Genomic DNA, 15,299 nt, shown 5'->3' on the forward strand with positions numbered 1-15,299 from the left:
CCAGGGGGCGAGCAGCAGCACCGAGGCCAAGGGGGTTACTCGTGCTGTGCCAGGCACCCTCCACCCTCTCCCATGGACCGACCGCATGTTTCGAGCATCACCTCCCTCCACAAAATTCAGCAGGAGCAAGCGCTGCCCAGTCCCTGCTGCACAGGGATGCTGCCAGAGCGGGTGACCTGCCTGCCAGCCCTGTCCATCGCCTTCCCCGGCTGCCACCCAAGCAAAGCTAACTGTGGTTTCAGCCGGGTTTGCCAGAACAACAGCAAAGGCAGGAGCTCTGCACGGGGCAGCCGGGTGAGCAGAGGACCCGAGTGGGCTCCCAGCAAGCCCCCACGTCCCACCTGCCCCGGCTGCAGCTCCGCGGTGACATGTGCTCCTCTGCCCTGGCTGGGACCCCCCCTTAACCATCACAAGCAGTGAATACCCGCATCCCTCCTCCTGCCAGCGAGCGGGCAGGAGGGCAGGTATCTTTTTTTTAATTTTTGGAGTGAAGCTGCCGCAGTTGGAGGCGCAGGCATGCGGTCCTCAGGGCAGCAAGCATCACACCCTCTGCCCCCCAGCCAAACCCTGGCGTGGCCCTGCCACCGCCCCACATCGCCTGCCCCGCTATATCCCTGTCTCTCCTCTTCCCTGCAAAACCCCCAAAGCACCCCCATCTTGCCTCTTCCCTGCAAAAACCCCCAAACATCCCCAGTTTGGAGCAGCCTGAGCCTCCCAACACCACTCTTAACCCCGTTTCAGGGCTCTGTGGGCCGACTGGAAGCTGTTGACACTGGAAGACCTTTCGTGGCCGAGACAGCCATCCACGGGTGTCCTGGCACGGCACGGTGGTTATGAGGGAAAGTAGCCCCATCAACTGACAGCCACTGATCACCACCCACCGAGGTGCATGTGCTTCCTTAAAATACCCATTTAAAGCTGCTTTTCCCACTGGGTTTCTTCCTCCCGGCCCTTCCTCTCGCTCCCTTATCGGCTGGACGCAACCGCGCTCCGGTGCTTCGGAAATATTGAGGCAGAGCAAGCCCTGGCTCACAGAGCCTTACATCACGTTACACAACACCACTGGCTTGGCCGCTAACGATTGTCTCAAATCCCAGACTTTAACGAGCTCTTCCTCCCGGGGCTCGTAAACCCCCCCCCCGAGTGCGGTGGGAGGGGGGCTGGCACCGCTCCACCGCCCAGCCATTTATTCCAGCTGCAGATCCGAGCGTTCTGGGATGTGGTGTGCAACATCTGCTGTCCGGCCAGAGCTGCCCCGTTCCCCGTCACACTCGTTTTTGGGGGTTGAGCTGGGGGATGCTAAGCACAGGGACTCACAGGACACCCCCCCCAGGTGCTTCCCTCAGACTTTGCAGCTGCTCGAGGGAGCTGGAGCACCTTAAAGGGAGCTGGGAAAGGCAGGGAGTTTGCAAACATTAGCTAAACCTGCAGATGAAAAATCTGTTGCCAGCATCTAGAGCCAGCATCGAGCCCCGGTGCCATGGGGGTACCATCCGCTCAAGGGTAGATAGTGCGATAGCATCCCAGGAGACTCGCACGGTGCAGGACAGACAGGACAGATGTACGGACCCGGCAGCTGCCATTAGCCATTAGCTATTGAACATGCGCTGATCACCCAGGCACTGCAGGTCTCCCCCGTGCCAAAAGCCAGAGGAAAGAGAGGAAAACAGGAGGCAACGCTGCATCGCCGCGGCCACTGGCGCTGCCCGAGCAAAGCAGGAACGGGCAGGTGGTGCAGCACCTGATGGAGCTCCCGGCGCAATGCCCTGCCCGCGCTTTTTGGGCAAGGCAGAAAGCTGGTTCTGCAGCCAAATTTAATCTCTGTGCAGCTGCCTGCACAAGGAGTCACCTCGATTGCCTTGCTACAAAAGGGCAAAAATCAGCTGGGTTTAAACGGCTTGCCAGCTTGCAACCAGCATTCCCCTGTTCGCTTGGTGCAGCAGGTTTTCTGCTCCCTGCTGCCAAATTTATTGCATTTGCACATGCAAACAGAAGCCAGTCCCTCCTGCCTGCGCTGTCCCTGCCGTCCCCAGGATGTCACCTGGATGTTCACTCCACGTTCAAAGCTATTGCTCCTGGTGCACTTTCCTACCAGGCAGTCTGACAGCATCCTCGCCACTTGCTATAACCTCCTAAACCCACAACTCGCTGATGAACTTGCGAATAATTTGCAAACCCCTCCAGAAGAGAGCTCAGCTCTTTCCCTCCCAGTCGTGATGCTGATTGTGCCATTAAAAAGTAATATTTGGCTGCTGATGGGCAGGCAGCAAGCACTTGATTTGGGGAAAGATGGCAGAATTTAATTCATTAATAATTAATTAATTTAATTAAAAGCCAGGTCAGCAGCTGGAGCGCATTGCCGGAGCCGGCTTGGGAGCGCCGCCAGCTTGGCCAGCTGAGGATTTGGCCAGCACTCCTCAGCTTGATCCTCCTCGCATTATTTTCATGTTCATCTTCCAGCTGAAGCCCAACTGGAAGACATAAATAACAGCAAGCTGGCTGGGCGCGGGAGGGATTGCAGCATGTTTCCACTAGCAGGGCCACAAGGAGGAAAGGAGAGGATTAGTTTTGTGGCTCTGGGGGTTTACAGCATCATTTAATGAACAAACAAAATGGGATAATTGAAATCCATCCTCTTTGGCTCCAGTGGGTCAAGCAGGAGACCCCCAGGCATCCTTCGCTGAATGCAAAACCCCGACAGAAGGGCTGGGGGGGGCAACCCGACTGGGGAGGCAAAAGCACCCTGCAGCCGGTCCCCTCTGCCTCTCGCCCTCCCCGAATAACAAATCCCAGTTACCAAGGAAGTCTGCCTACGCAGGCAGGACCAGTGCCGCTGCCTGCAGCGCTGAACCCCCCCCCCGTGCTGGCAGTAGCGCTCGCCTGGCACTGCCGGTGCGGCACCCAGCACCGGCCCTTCACCCGCGCCTTGTCCGGGGGATGCACGTGGGAGAGCCGCTTCCAGAGGGAATCTTGGCAGAAAATTAAAAGTTCTTCCAGTTCTTCCAGAAAACGGGGAAACCCTCCCGACACACAAAACCTGAGCCAGAAATATACACTTTTTTTTTTTTTTTTTTCTTTTCTGCTGTTCTCTGCCACCCTATGCTCAGGACAAAGCCTCGGCAGGCTGATGAGCCCCAGCTTTGGCCCAAATCATTTTACCTCTCTGGATTTGAATACAGAAACTAAGATCTCAAGTGTACACCGGCAAGGTGACTCAGCGGCCGTGCCTCTGGAGGAGATGCGCCCGGACACCACGGCAGAGCCCTCCTGCCACAAGGACCATGGGGTGCCGGTCACCAAAGCCCCCCCAGCCAGCACCACCTCCCCATCCCACCCCGTGCCCTGGGGTGATGGCACCCTACCTGCCACCTCCACGATGTCCCCAGGGACAATGTCCCGGGCACGGATCCGCTGCACCCCGCTGCGGTCGGCACGGATCACCTTCCCCATCTCGGGCTCGTACTCCTTCAAGGCTTCGATGGCACTCTCGGCGTTTCTCTCCTGCAAACAAAAGAGGAGCAGAGCTGCCGGCGGTGGGGTTGCTCAGGCCGGCAGGCTCCTTCCTCACCTGCTGCAAAGTCAGGAGCACCCAAACCCCAGCCTTGGCTTTGGTGTCCATTCGCACCATGGATGGGGCAAGTGCTGCATCTTCTTCAGCTGCTCTGAAATGGTCCCTGCTGGCTTAAATCACACCAGGTCCTGGACACCGCATGGACTTTTGGGCTTGATTTTCTCATTCTTGGTTTGGGAAGCAGCATATCCCACCCAGATGTGTTTTTCCCCACCCAGCAACCCCACCTCAGCTCAAGCTGCAGATAAATAAATGGCCTTAAAGTGAATATATACAAGAGGAGGAGCATTGCTGGCTGAGGCGTTTGCTCGTCCCCCAGGAGGGATACAGCGAGGCGAGGGGCAGCAGTCACGGCAGCTTTCTGGTGGACAGGACAACAAGCTTCCCTTGGAAAACTCATTTGGCCACAGCCAGGAGACAAGCAGCGTCTGTCTGGATGGCAAATAAGTGCAAGATCCTAAACTCCAAACTGCAAAAGTTGCCAAAGAAAGACTGAAGGAATGAGCCAAGAGGCAGCCAGTGACTGAGCATCTGTGCTGGGGCATGGGGCAGCAGAGTCAACGTGAAAATTGAACCTTTGAAAAATGAGTTTCCAATAGCAAGAAGCAACCAGACCTTCAAAGGAAGCATCTCAGCCATGTGGAGCAGAGACCTGTGGGGCAGGCGGGGGGGCTGCGACTTACCTGCCACACACCCACCACGGCATTGGCGATCAGGATCATAATAATGACGATGGGCTCCACGAACGCCGTCGTGGTCTCCTCTCCTTCTTCAAACCAGGCCAGGATCTGGTAGGCAAGAGAAGGACCACAATGTGGTTGAAACAACAAGTGCCAACATTTTAAGAAGAAGGATGGAAACAAGAGCCAACCAACACATGGTGTTTGCTGGAGCGAAGACAACCCAGAGCAGTGGCCAGCCCCACGGCTGGGTTAAAGCCATGTGTGGACTTGCCATATCCCAGTGCTCAACTCGGGTGCCTCCACTCTTCTGGCTGGGGATAACCTAATGCACCAAATGAGCAGGGCTGGAGCAAATGGCCATGTGAAGCCTGGATGAGTATTTGCACCAGAAAAGCATCTGGTTTTGTTTAGTACGCCCATGGGGAGACCATGGCCATGAGCAGATGAGTGGGGAGACAGGGCAGCACTGCCCGCTTCTCAGACGCTGCCGGCAACAGCTGGGCAGCCACTGCGGTCGCTGTCTGCAGCACGGTCAGCCTCCGAGAAGCCCCTCCTGGGCAGAAGTTAAGCGATGCAATGTGAGTAATTGATGTAGTAAGAGCAGCTCTGCAGAGCAGGGACTGACCTTGTGGCTTCTTACCATCTTGAGCCCCCTCTCCATCCCACAAAGACCTCATACAATAATACAAATGAAGCACACACACACACACACAAATATTTTCACTCCATTTAACTGCTTGTCGACCCGCGCTGTGTCAACACAGCAACACCTTGCTGCTCTGCAGCAGAGGCACTGGCACAAAGGACCTCCGACACAGGGCTTCACACCTGCTTTACCGATTAGCAGAGCCGCCACGGCAGACTCGGCCATCAAGCAGATTGCAACAGCTCTGCAAACTCACCAACAAACAGGTCATTGCGTGTTGGTTTGGGAACATATTGAACCTCACAAGCAACCAGCCTCCTTCCTTATCTGCCCACAAGTCGTATCCGAAAGGAGGGGACAGAAGACTCGGCTTTGCCATCCCGCTGCCAACCACCCTGAGTATACTCAAAAAACAAGTAATTCTCCAGAAGCTCGGTGGGGAAACATCTCCTTATGCAGAGCTGCTCCCAAGGTAGATTGTGGGCAAAACTGAGCTGACAGCATTACTGAAAAATCCTACAGTCTCATCTTTTAAACAGATAAAATGATATTGTCATGATACCCTAGCAAACCACTGCACTGCTGCTACCTCACCTCCATCCAACATGCACCCTCCTCTGGCTCCTTTGCTGTTCACCTGCCACCCTGGTCCGTTCGTGCCCTGGAAGGTGCCCACCCCGAGCCTGGGGTACTTACGAAGGACAGAAAAGCTGCCATCAAAAGGATGCGGACAAGAAGATCTTCAAACTGCTCCAGCACCAACTCCCAGAGGGACTTTCCTGGTGGGAAAACATGAAGCCAAGCACAGTCAGTGCTCAGAAAAACCCCAGAGGATGGGTAATTTAGAGCACTGAGGCCACTAAAACCAACAGGACCCCGTCCCTGGCTTGCAGCAGAGCTGCTCCAGTGCCCGTCAGCCATGGGCACTAGTGAGGACATCAAGCGCTGCAACGGGGGATTTTTCTCTCTAATATTAAACACCTTCATTTCTGGCATTGGCCTGGTTTTACTGATTTCACCAAATCCTCTGTGTTTCCATTCGCAGCTGGTAGCCTTGCCATCACAGGAAAGCTCTGCTGTCAGCCCAGCTTTCTCTGGGATTAAAAGACCCCAGAGACTCCCCCCTCCTCAACCTCAGCACTATCCACTCAGACTCAAGGCACATACTCACCCTCACTTCCAGCCCATGACTTACCTTCTTCTGCAGGGAGCTCTGTGGGTTTTCATCGACAGCCCAGCGAGCGTAACAAAGTAAAAATTGATAAAAATAAAAAGATTAATTAGTGATTTGGGCACAGACTAGCAATCCCTTCCCTTATGCCCCAGCAGTCCATTCAGGACCCCAAAACGCAACTTGTTACGCACATATTCCCACACCAAGACAGCTTGTCCTCAAACTTCTCAGTCTAACACCAAGTAAGCAGCACTGGATGCTCCCCGCACCAGGGAAACATCATTTCCCTGCTGCAAGCGGCTCTGGCAGCATTTATTCCTGCACTCAGCCTGCCTAAAAAATACTCCTCAGGAGCTGCCCTCTCCAAATCCAGGACACAGAGGTCCAACCATGCCGTAAAACACCCTGCCAGAAACCCAATACGGACCCACTGGGGACTGTAACTTTCAGACCACGTTTCCGATTAACCAGTTGTACTTTACAGCCTGCAACGCTCTAGGAAAGGAATCCAAAGCTGATGCTCAGCTGGTCCAAGCCATCCTCCCGAATCCGCCCCGGTGGGTGCAGAGCCTCCAGCCACGCTGCTCCCAGCCAAACCTGAACGCAGTCACCTGCACAACCCCAAAAAAACCCCAGGAGCTCCCGAACACCCACCATGGTCTCTCCAAGACTCTCACGTCCCCGTGGGATGACCACTACCTTTGCACGCCACACGCACCGAAGGGTCCCACGGCTGCTGGGCAATGCACAAACCCCAGTACCCACCAAGGGCATCGCTCCTGCTTCCTCACCCGCGCAGTAATGGACGTGCTGGCCCTGCCGTGGGCAAGGTTTGGCCGAGGACTGCAAGGTCCTGCACCCAGGGAGGGCTCAGGAGTGACCCCCCTGGTTTTCGCTGCTGATGGGTGCTAATCTCCATTTGCACCCAGTGTTCCCGCATTCAGGGTGAATCCCTTGGTTGCCTGTAGAGCAGCTCCCGGGGAGCTGGCAGCCGGACCAAAACCTCGGCCAACTGCCCAACGTGGGGAAATAGGGACATTGCAGCTGTCTCACGGAAAAGGAAATCCAGGATTCGCTGAGCACAGCACTTCTTGCTGGAGATGGGGAAACCCAAGCCATAGCCATGCATCAGCAAACCCTCGTGAGGGCTGTGCTGGTGCCTCAAAGGCATCGCACGGTGCTGCAAGGGACAGCGGGGTACCAGCGCCGAGATGACACGGCACCAGGGCAGGTACCCGCTGCCTCCATCCTTTGGTGCTCCGGGGCAGGAGGGGACCGGACAGAAAAGCCCAACCCCAAACCTTCCAACGGGGGAAAAATTCAGGCAGAAACCTCCCAAAGAGCTGTCGCAAAGCCTCTGCTGTCTGCCACCTACTTCTGTGCCCCATGAGGTGATAATAAAGTAATATGTTCTTCCAACTCCTTGTGTTTCTAGGAGGGAATAAGGGACTGGCTGAAGTTCAAGAGGAATTGGCCCAAGGCAGACATGCTTGATGACCCGTTGCTGGACCAAATGTGGCGTTGTCTCCAATCACCCCCAGCGTGGAACCCTGAGCGAGAGCGGGAAGCGAAACCTGCTCAGCTGTTTTCCATCATCTATTTTCATTCAGAGAAAAGAAAAAAAAAACCAAACCAAAAACCAAACCCAAACCCACCTTCACTGAACAAACCAGTGAAAACAAGAAGCCTGAACATGTTTACATGTCAAACCATACCAGCTCCTCAGGGCTCACAGACACACTTACTACGAGTTGGTTTAAACTCATGTCTCTCCTAGATAAGGCTACTCTGATCCCCTGCCGTTGCGAGAAACAGACCAGTACGTAACACCTATAATTATTCTTATAGCAAAAAAAAATGTAATCTTGGAGTGGCTTCAATGCTTCGTATCACTCTGCAGAGCGCGTCAGAAGGAAAGTGGCTCTTCTCCCTTTTGCAGCCGGCTCCTCTCCACCCCCGGCTTCCTCTCCCCAGCCCAGAGAGCCACCAAAATTAAAAGTAGAAGAGATCTGCTGCTGCTATTTCCGTCCAGGCTCCATTTTAAGGGTGCAAACGTGCGAGGTGAGAGGGCTGGGGGCAGGCAGGTGCCCCGAGGGAGGCGGTTGGGGCTCCTGCAGGTCTTGGCTCTGCCAGGGTGCCCAGGGGTGACTTTCCACCCCGAGCAGCCACCCGAAACGCCGCGTTCCTCTTAGTGCTTCTCCTGCCCAGTGTTTGCATGAAGAGCCACAGCGACGCCGTTTGCAGAGCAGGGACTTTGCATGAGCTCTTGATTAAAGGATGAAAACAGGTTTCCGTGAACTTCGGGAGGAAACACGTGCACCGGGGCAGCCAGCCGAAATACCGCCGGTGGCAGAGTGACACTATGCCGTCGCTGTCACCAAACCTCAAACAATAGCAATGCTGCTGCAGACGCCTCCCCAAAAAAACCCAATTTTGAGTATACTGAGAACCAGGCATCTCCCCTGCCACCAGTGACTCCTTCCATCGCCCTTCATGTGGCAGCCCAGCACCCACTTTGCACCAAATACCCAGAGAAGAAGGGCAGAAAGTCACAATAAACTCACGGTTTTGGGTCTGAATCGATCGAAACCCACCAGAAAACAGGAATGTTTGGGGCTGAAGCCTCTCCCTCTCCCTTCCAAAATCTCACTAGAAATAAGAGGGTTTGCTACTCGCCAAAACCCAAGTCTTATGTGAGTCAGCCCCGTGGCACCAGGCAGGGCAGCAGAGCTGGTGCAGTGCCGCCATGTTCCACCCGGCCAGGAAACCCGCCACAGGCAGGGAACCAGCAAAATCCCAAGTCTGCAGTTCCCTTGGGACAACACAGTGAGCACAGACGGGCTGAAATGGAAACTCCCAGCCGGCACCTGAATAGCCCTTTTCTTCGGTCGGCGGCTCAGAGCTCAGCACAGACATCCTGCTCTGTGCCCAAGCTCCCCATTACGGCCAGAAGACAAATGCAGTAACACCACCAAGGGCAGAAAGTGATAATGGTTGCTCAGAGTATCCCAAAACAGGGCCACCCACTCGCACCACAAATTTTCAGCTCCCTGAGCTGAGCGGTCCCAGTGCAGGACCCGCAGCTTGCGGACGCGTCATCTGCAGTTTCTCTGCTCCTGCTCTTCTGCATCGCGGCTTCGGAGAGCAGAGCCAAGGAAGTAGAGATGCCACAATAGAGCGATGGGTGCCTGGATGTCACAGGACCATTCCCAATGGCAGAAGAACGTGCTCTCCTCTGGGTTATCGAGCGGAGAGGTACAGGCAGCCCCAGCCCCACCGACCCGCAGGGCTTTGTCTTGCAGGGGCACAAAGTACAGCCAGCTCCTGGGACCGCTGAGGGTTGGCACCTTGCTCTGAGCTTGTCGCATCATGACTTCTTTCCTTGCTGTGCCGCCACATCACACGCTAACCGTGGCCCAAGCTGGGCTGCAAAATATCGATACGAGACGCTCTAAGGGTACGCGACGAGCCCGGCCACCCTGGGCAGACGTGGGGCTGGCGTTGGGCTATTTTAGCCAGAGGTTAATCTCCGGCTCCTGCCAACTCAAACAGGGCTGGCAGCCCACGGGCTGGCGCCTGCAACATGGCAGGGCACAGTAATCAGGTGATGAAAAGGTAAATAAACAGGGGTGCCACCCACGAGCGAGGCGGCACGGGTGCAGGCTGCCGCCCCGGGGCTCTGCGACAGCCTTCGTGTCCCCAGGGAGACCCTGGCCGCTTTCTGGGCCAAAGCAAACAAATAAAATGCGACAGGGTGGCGTTGGGGTCGCTTTAAGGAAACGTTTGAGTTTCTCCTGCTGTAACAGGATCAAAAATTCCTGGAGTGGCACAGCCCTACAGCAGCCGGCATTTCTCCATCGTGCATTGAGGTATCGCATCCCACTCTGCTTTTGGGGAAACTGAGGCACGAGGTGACAAACCTCCAGCCCAGCGCACGGCAAAGCAAACCCTGGTGCATTCTCAGACCCGGCGTGCGACCCACAACAGCTAACATCTTGCAGGGTGAACACTGAAATACCATTTTCCCTGCCATTTCAGGAGCGTCCCTAGGATAAAAGCAGATTTCCCTTATGGGAAACACTTATGCCAGCAAGTGATGTGAGAAGGGTAACGGCACGGTGCCCACTGTGAGGGATAACGATGAGCATCACACCTGGGCCCAGCTTTCTGCTCCAAATAACTTCCTTCAAGCCATATATCTATGTTGTAAACTCATTGTAATTGTTTTTCCTCCCTTTAATTTCTTTTTCCGTAGGCAGGGAAGGCGAAATGGATGGGCAAAACAAGGGACGCATCCGATTCCTGGCCTTTGCCAACAGGCAGGAAAAAGAGCCCAAGAGAGTAGTGAAAAGAGCAAGAAAACCCCTAAAATACCCCCAGTGGAGAGAGCAGCCCCCCTCCCATGACATAAAGCAGGAACCCAGGCAGGGCTGCTCTGGGATCCTTCCACTGTCCCACAAGACACCAGGCAGAATAAATTGTTATTTTAACTGGCTGCCTTTCCCAGAGCCGGCTGCGCTGGAAGGATCCCGTCCCGGAGGGACGTCTGCTCTCCTTCATCCTCGGTGACAGCCGTCACCGCTGCACAGCACCGGTACTCTGCAAAACCGACGGATTGCACAACCGGGAGAGGCTTTGCTGGGTTGTTTTAACGCAAGCTCAGCCCATCACCTGCTTGGTGTAAATCCTGCCTGGGGATGGAGGCGTGAAGCTGCTCATCGCCTTGCATGGTTGCGCTTGAGCTGCAGAAGTGTAAAGAAGCCAGCGTCTGCAAACTAATCCCAGGTGTTTTAACATTATCTGGGATGACAAACACTCAAAGCCTAACGGTGCTAATGCCACCCGACGTTCACAGAGGACAAAGCGTAGTTATCTACGTGCCTCGGCCGTGCATTACTTAAATTAACCCACGGGGGCTTTGCTTTTACGTGCAGCTTCACGCCCGAGTTTCCTGAACGCCGCCGCATCCCTGGAGACCGCGCTGCACCTTCGTGTCTCGCCCCGGCGCCGGCCACGCGCCGAGGCAGGACGTGGCTCCGCTCGGGGAGAGCGGGACCTCCGGCGTGCGGCTAAAGGGACTTTCTGAGGTTGCTTCACCTTCTGCAGAACAAGCCAGGCGTTGCTGAGGTCTCACCCTCCGCCTGCCCCGGCACCCCTTTGCCTGCTGGAGCCCACCCCGGCCGGAGGGCAAGCCGGACCCACGGGCACCATGTGCTATTGCACTGAGATGGGGAGCCGAGCACCCCACAGAGCTGAATTAGCCATTTAACAACAAAAAAAACCATCCATCCATCCGAATCACAGCAGGCAGGGTGGGCTGCTGCCCCCAGGGCACCCCCACGGCAGCAGGGGGCTCATCGACCCCGACCGCGGCGAGAGGGGCCGAGGCGTCGGAGCGACGACGGCTGGGTCGGCCGGCGGGGAGGGGGCAGAGCGACGACGGCCGGCGCGCCCCGACCGACCGCCCACGCGCGGAAATCGCATCCCCGGGCGGGCGCAGCTGCGGCGGGCGCGTGTGCGCGGCACGTGAGCCCGTCGGGCTGCGGCAACCGGCGCCTCCAGCTGCGCCGACCCAAGGAAAACGGCAATTAACCGCGCATTAAAAAAGCCCCTCATGGGTGCAAGCACAGCACTGGGACCATCCCCATCCCCACACCGGACGGCCGCGGCCGAGCTCTGCTTTGCACCACGACCCGCTCCCGGAGGATCCGGCTCTTTCCCGCGTCCTCCATCACCCCCGATTTGCTGGTCCCAAAGCCGCGGGTGCTTCCCCTCCCGAGCGAAGGCGGTGGTGGCCCTGGGTGTGCCGCCGGTGGGGGAAGCACCTCCGGCCCCCAGCACCTTATTTGCTTACCGCCTCGCAGCTGCTTTTTCCTGCATGCCAGGCGAGTTTGGGTTACGCTGGCTGCCCGCGACAGCCGCTCGCTCGGGGCTGCTTTGAAAGGCAGGCGGCGGGAAGGTGAAAGGAACGAGATACAACCCCCCTCCCACGGCAAACACCGGCTTTTTTGCTGTTCCCGTAACCCCCCGGCGCTCATCCCTGCTCGAGCCCTGCCCCGTGCTTTGCAAAAGCCCAGTGCCTCTCCTGGCTGGGGGATCCACAGCCCCAAAAATAAGCAAATTTGGGGCCAGAGGAAGCGCTGGGGATGGCGGCAGGCTGGGGCGGGTGAGGGCTGGCGGGGTGGCACATGAGGATGGTTAGCAGAGCTTTAAGGGCCAGAAACGTCCTTGCCATTTTCCAGGCGATGCTGTAGGGTGAAATGATCCAACCGGTTTTCTGGCTGGCACCCGGATGCCGTAAATGGCTGGCAATAAAATCAGCCTGAAAAATTCCTGGTTTGGGTCACAGGGCTTCCCGCGGCAGACAGGGCTCCAGACCGACTGCTCATCCTACCCGCACGCTGCTCTTCCAAACCCACCGGTATTGAACCCAGCCCAACACCATCGGTCCCTCCAGGATGGTGACAGGGTCCCAGGGCAGAATAGGTGCATTCAGGCACCCACAGCCCCGCTCCTGTGGTTGGAGGGGAGAAGCTGAAAGGCTCATTTGCTCCTTTTCTGGCCAGCTAAGCTCATCTCAGCAGGTCAGGGAATAGGAAACTCAGTTATCCTGGATGCGCCCCTCAACAGCCGTGAAGCACCAGGCAAATTTGGTCCCGCGGTATCTCCTCTTCCCTGGAATGTCAGCACGTCCCCGTGCTGAAGGATAAGCCACCGCCACCTCGTCCTGCTCTCTGGGTAGAGGGAAACAGGGACGGAGGTGGGAGCGTGGCATCGGACTGATGGGTCAAGGAGCTGTGTGAAAGAAATAAGGAAAACCTCGCCCACCCTACCCCAAACTTCCCTTCCTTTATTCTTGGAAACGGCTCATCCCCTAAACATTGGATAGCATGAGCTGCCCTCCAGCACTGCGCAGGGGGTCCCACGAAGCCTGGCTGGCCCCGAGCATCCTCCTCCCGTGCCATGCTGAAAAGCAAACCGTTTCCCCGCCAATAACCCACCTCCTTTTCTTAATGCTATGAAAATAAGGGGAGAAGACTTTGTCCATTTTGGCCCCAAAAACGAAGCCACCGCTCAGGCTTGCAGATCTAGTGCCCACGTGGCATTTGCAAGAATAAAGTCTTGGGGAAATTTAGGGAAAAAACTCTGGGGAAATGGGGCTGCAAGCGGTGGCCTCGTCCCCCCCCCCATCCTTCTCCCCACCAGTACCCACAGCAGATTCCCCAGGATCGTTTTGGGAGTGGGAGGGAGTGGGGCAGAGGAAACCCGCGGCTCCAGCCTGGGATGGATTATTTGAGCAAACTAAAAGCAGCGGTTTGTTCCCTCCTGCACCAACGCAGTGGAAAGAATTTCCAGCTCCGGCTCCCGGGTGGAAAAGCTAAAAATCTGCATTTAAATAGTAACAGGTTTTGGAAAAAATAAAATAAAATAAAATAAAATAAAACCATTACAGGAGCTTAAATAAAATAAAGCTTAAGCTGGGGTGTTTTTTTTACTTTTGGGGTTGTGTTGTTTTGGGTTTTTTTTAGCTTCTCCTTATCTCTGCTTCAAGCAGACCCTTTCCGGAACCTGAGGGAAAGGCAAGGGAGTGACTCTGCTGCATTTGGGAACCTTCTGCCAGAATTACCACAACCCCAACCGAGGGGCACACTGCAATTTCAGTATATCCTCTTCTTGCACCCTACAGATATCATTCTATTTCCTTTAATGCCCTAAACCTATTTTTTCAGCTAATTTCCCAAGGATACCCCAGGGGTAAGTGTTAAGTAAATTGGGGATTTTTGCCCAGTAATGTTTTTTCACCCTTTTGGGCTCCACTGCAGCCTCCCGCCCTCCCTCGGCCGCTCAGCTCTCGGCTTCCCCCCACATCACAGATGAGATGCCCAAATGCCACCCTGAGCCAAAACCCCTCCGACCCAGCCCAGTGGCAGAAAAGCACCAGCCCAGCCAGGGAAAAACGCTACGGCGAATTTGTAACCCCTCTGGGCATGACGGACTGCCACACGCCACTACAAACAGGCCACTCGCAGCGAGTCCAACACCCGGCGACAGAAAATTTAGTAACATTTTCCTGGCAGCGCCAGGGAACGGTTTAGGAAACCAAACACAGGGAGCTGCGGAGGCACCAGGAGCCCCGGCGATGCCCCGCGCTGCCGGGTCAGCTCATCCGCTCGTCCCTGCCGGGCACTGGAAAAACGTGCATGGTCCAGGGAAGGAATTTCAGCGCCAAAAACTGGGCTGCACCTTTCAGCTGAATTCTGTGAGACTTGGGGAAGAGCAAGGTGTGACTGTGTTTGGGTTTTTTTTCTTTAAAAATAGGAAAAAAAGGGATATCGGGGCTGAAAATGCAGGTAAGAAAATGAGACTAGAATGCATTTTCAAAGTAGGATGCATTTGCTCCTGGAGGAGAGATGCTGCTCAGCATGCAGCAAAGGGCTGCCGCAGCTCAGTGCGGGGAAGAGCATCCCCCAAAACTGCCTCCCCGAGGATCCGGTGAATGCTTACACTGAGCCAAACATCTTCGATGAGGCTGTAAGCAACCACTGAGAATATCACACTTGTATGGCATGCAAAATACAACAATAAAATAAAAAATAAAATAATAATAAATAATAAAAAGAATAAAATTAAGTAATAAAAATAAATGTAACTTAAGTATTCCACTAGCCAAGTGCTGCGGAAAGCACGGGTGGCTCCTGGTTGCTGCATCCAGCAGGGACCGAGCAGCTCAGGGATATCCCGCTGGCAGCATCCCTGCTCAGAGGACATTCCTTCCACCACCCTGCGGGGCTTAGGGACCAGCCGGTCGAGGGGCTCTCAGCATTAAAACACCCAGCACCCACCGGCCCAGGAGCAGGCAGCCAGGGAAGGGGTTACCTTCCCCCCCCCCCCGCTGTAACCCCAGCGTTTTCCCCGCTGTACAGCACCCGCCTCGGCGTACGACACCAAACCCAAACCTGCCCTCGGCGGGAGGGGAAGCCCTTTGACATCCCACCCCACCTCCCGCACCAACCTGCCGGCACAAAACAACATAAAACTTCCTCCCTTTCCCTCAAACAGGGGCTCACTCTGCAGCACCCAGGGCACAGCCCAGCAAACAATTTGCTTTGCCACTTTTTTGTTTGACATCTTGCACGTGGCAGGTTTTGGACTGAACTGCAACCGGCGTGGACCCAACTCCTGAGACATCTGTAAGAGCCAACCCACGGGGGTTTGCAAGAGGAA

At 55.7% G+C, this 15,299-nt stretch overlaps 1 protein-coding gene across 1 annotated transcript in view; it reads right to left on the bottom strand.

Annotated features, from left to right (window-relative positions):
* Positions 1-15,299, bottom strand: part of ATP2A3 (ATPase sarcoplasmic/endoplasmic reticulum Ca2+ transporting 3) — a 57,876-nt gene that overhangs the window by 31,473 nt on the left and 11,104 nt on the right. The window contains 4 exon segments of the mRNA XM_069791452.1: positions 3,363-3,501; positions 4,255-4,359; positions 5,597-5,679; positions 6,096-6,113. Of these exon segments, the coding sequence (XP_069647553.1) occupies positions 3,363-3,501; positions 4,255-4,359; positions 5,597-5,679; positions 6,096-6,113 (345 nt within the window).

The sequence above is a fragment of the Haliaeetus albicilla genome, chromosome 9 (assembly GCF_947461875.1).
Source record: "Haliaeetus albicilla chromosome 9, bHalAlb1.1, whole genome shotgun sequence".
In the NCBI taxonomy this organism is placed as follows: Eukaryota; Metazoa; Chordata; class Aves; order Accipitriformes; family Accipitridae; genus Haliaeetus; species Haliaeetus albicilla.